The 855-nt window shown below is 35.3% G+C and overlaps 1 protein-coding gene across 1 annotated transcript in view; it reads right to left on the bottom strand.

Moving 5' to 3' along the window:
* Window positions 1-855, bottom strand: part of BRWD3 (bromodomain and WD repeat domain containing 3) — a 148,316-nt gene that overhangs the window by 19,239 nt on the left and 128,222 nt on the right. The window contains 1 exon segment of the mRNA XM_012664071.1: window positions 163-316. Within this exon segment, the coding sequence (XP_012519525.1) occupies window positions 163-316 (154 nt within the window).

Below are 855 nucleotides of genomic sequence, written 5' to 3'. Positions count from 1 at the left end.
TGCTCAAGCCCAGGAGTTTGAGGTTGCTGTGAGCTAGGCTGACGCCACGGCACTCTACTCCAGGCAACAGAGTGAGACTCTGTCTCAAAAAAAAACAAACAAAAAAACAAACAAAAAAAATGTATTATTGCTGGTAGAGTTTATTGAAAGTCAATATACTACTATAGTATTATATCAGGCATAAAAGACCCTAACTGTACTTACTGAACACTGTAACACTGGAAAGAACTATCAGGATACTCTGGTTGAAAAGGCTGCTGACTCTCCACAGTCCCAAACCACCAGGCGTCATCTATTATACTGCGGAATCTATCACCTATAATGTTTTAAAAAATTCTTAAAAGGGTGCTCTTGAGAATATTAGTACTGTTCCTACTCGAATTTGCTACTTTTTATTGAACACAGAAAAGTATCATTGTATCTAGCATTATCAGAAGTTTCGATCTGAGTTTTCCAGATAAGTGAATTTTACATTTTACCTTCTTCAAGTATTCTGATTTTCAAGTTGTAGAAATCTTTTCAAAATAAATCACATATATCCACGTCATCTTAAATAAATGCTAACAAACATACTTTAACTTTTATCGATTACTTGGCATCATCATCAGGCATACTCCTTATTGTACTGTATATGTATGTTAATACAGTTGTTTTTTCTTCTTTTGTGCCTTTAAAAATCTCTCCAGGTAGGCACAGTGGTGCACATTAGAAGTACCAGCTACTTGGGAGGCTGAGGTAGGCAACAGGCGATTTAAATATGTTCCAAATCTGTCACACCTTAATCATGATGAATCCACAAACCACTTAATCTGTCCTTAATAAAGTAAAGTTAGCTATAGTTTTTGTTTCACAAAG

This window comes from Propithecus coquereli, unplaced genomic scaffold (assembly GCF_000956105.1).
Source record: "Propithecus coquereli isolate 6110/MARCELLA unplaced genomic scaffold, Pcoq_1.0 Scaffold86, whole genome shotgun sequence".
Taxonomy (NCBI): Eukaryota; Metazoa; Chordata; class Mammalia; order Primates; family Indriidae; genus Propithecus; species Propithecus coquereli.
Note: the sequence above shows the minus strand (reverse complement) of the source record. Positions and strands in the feature narration are given on the sequence as shown.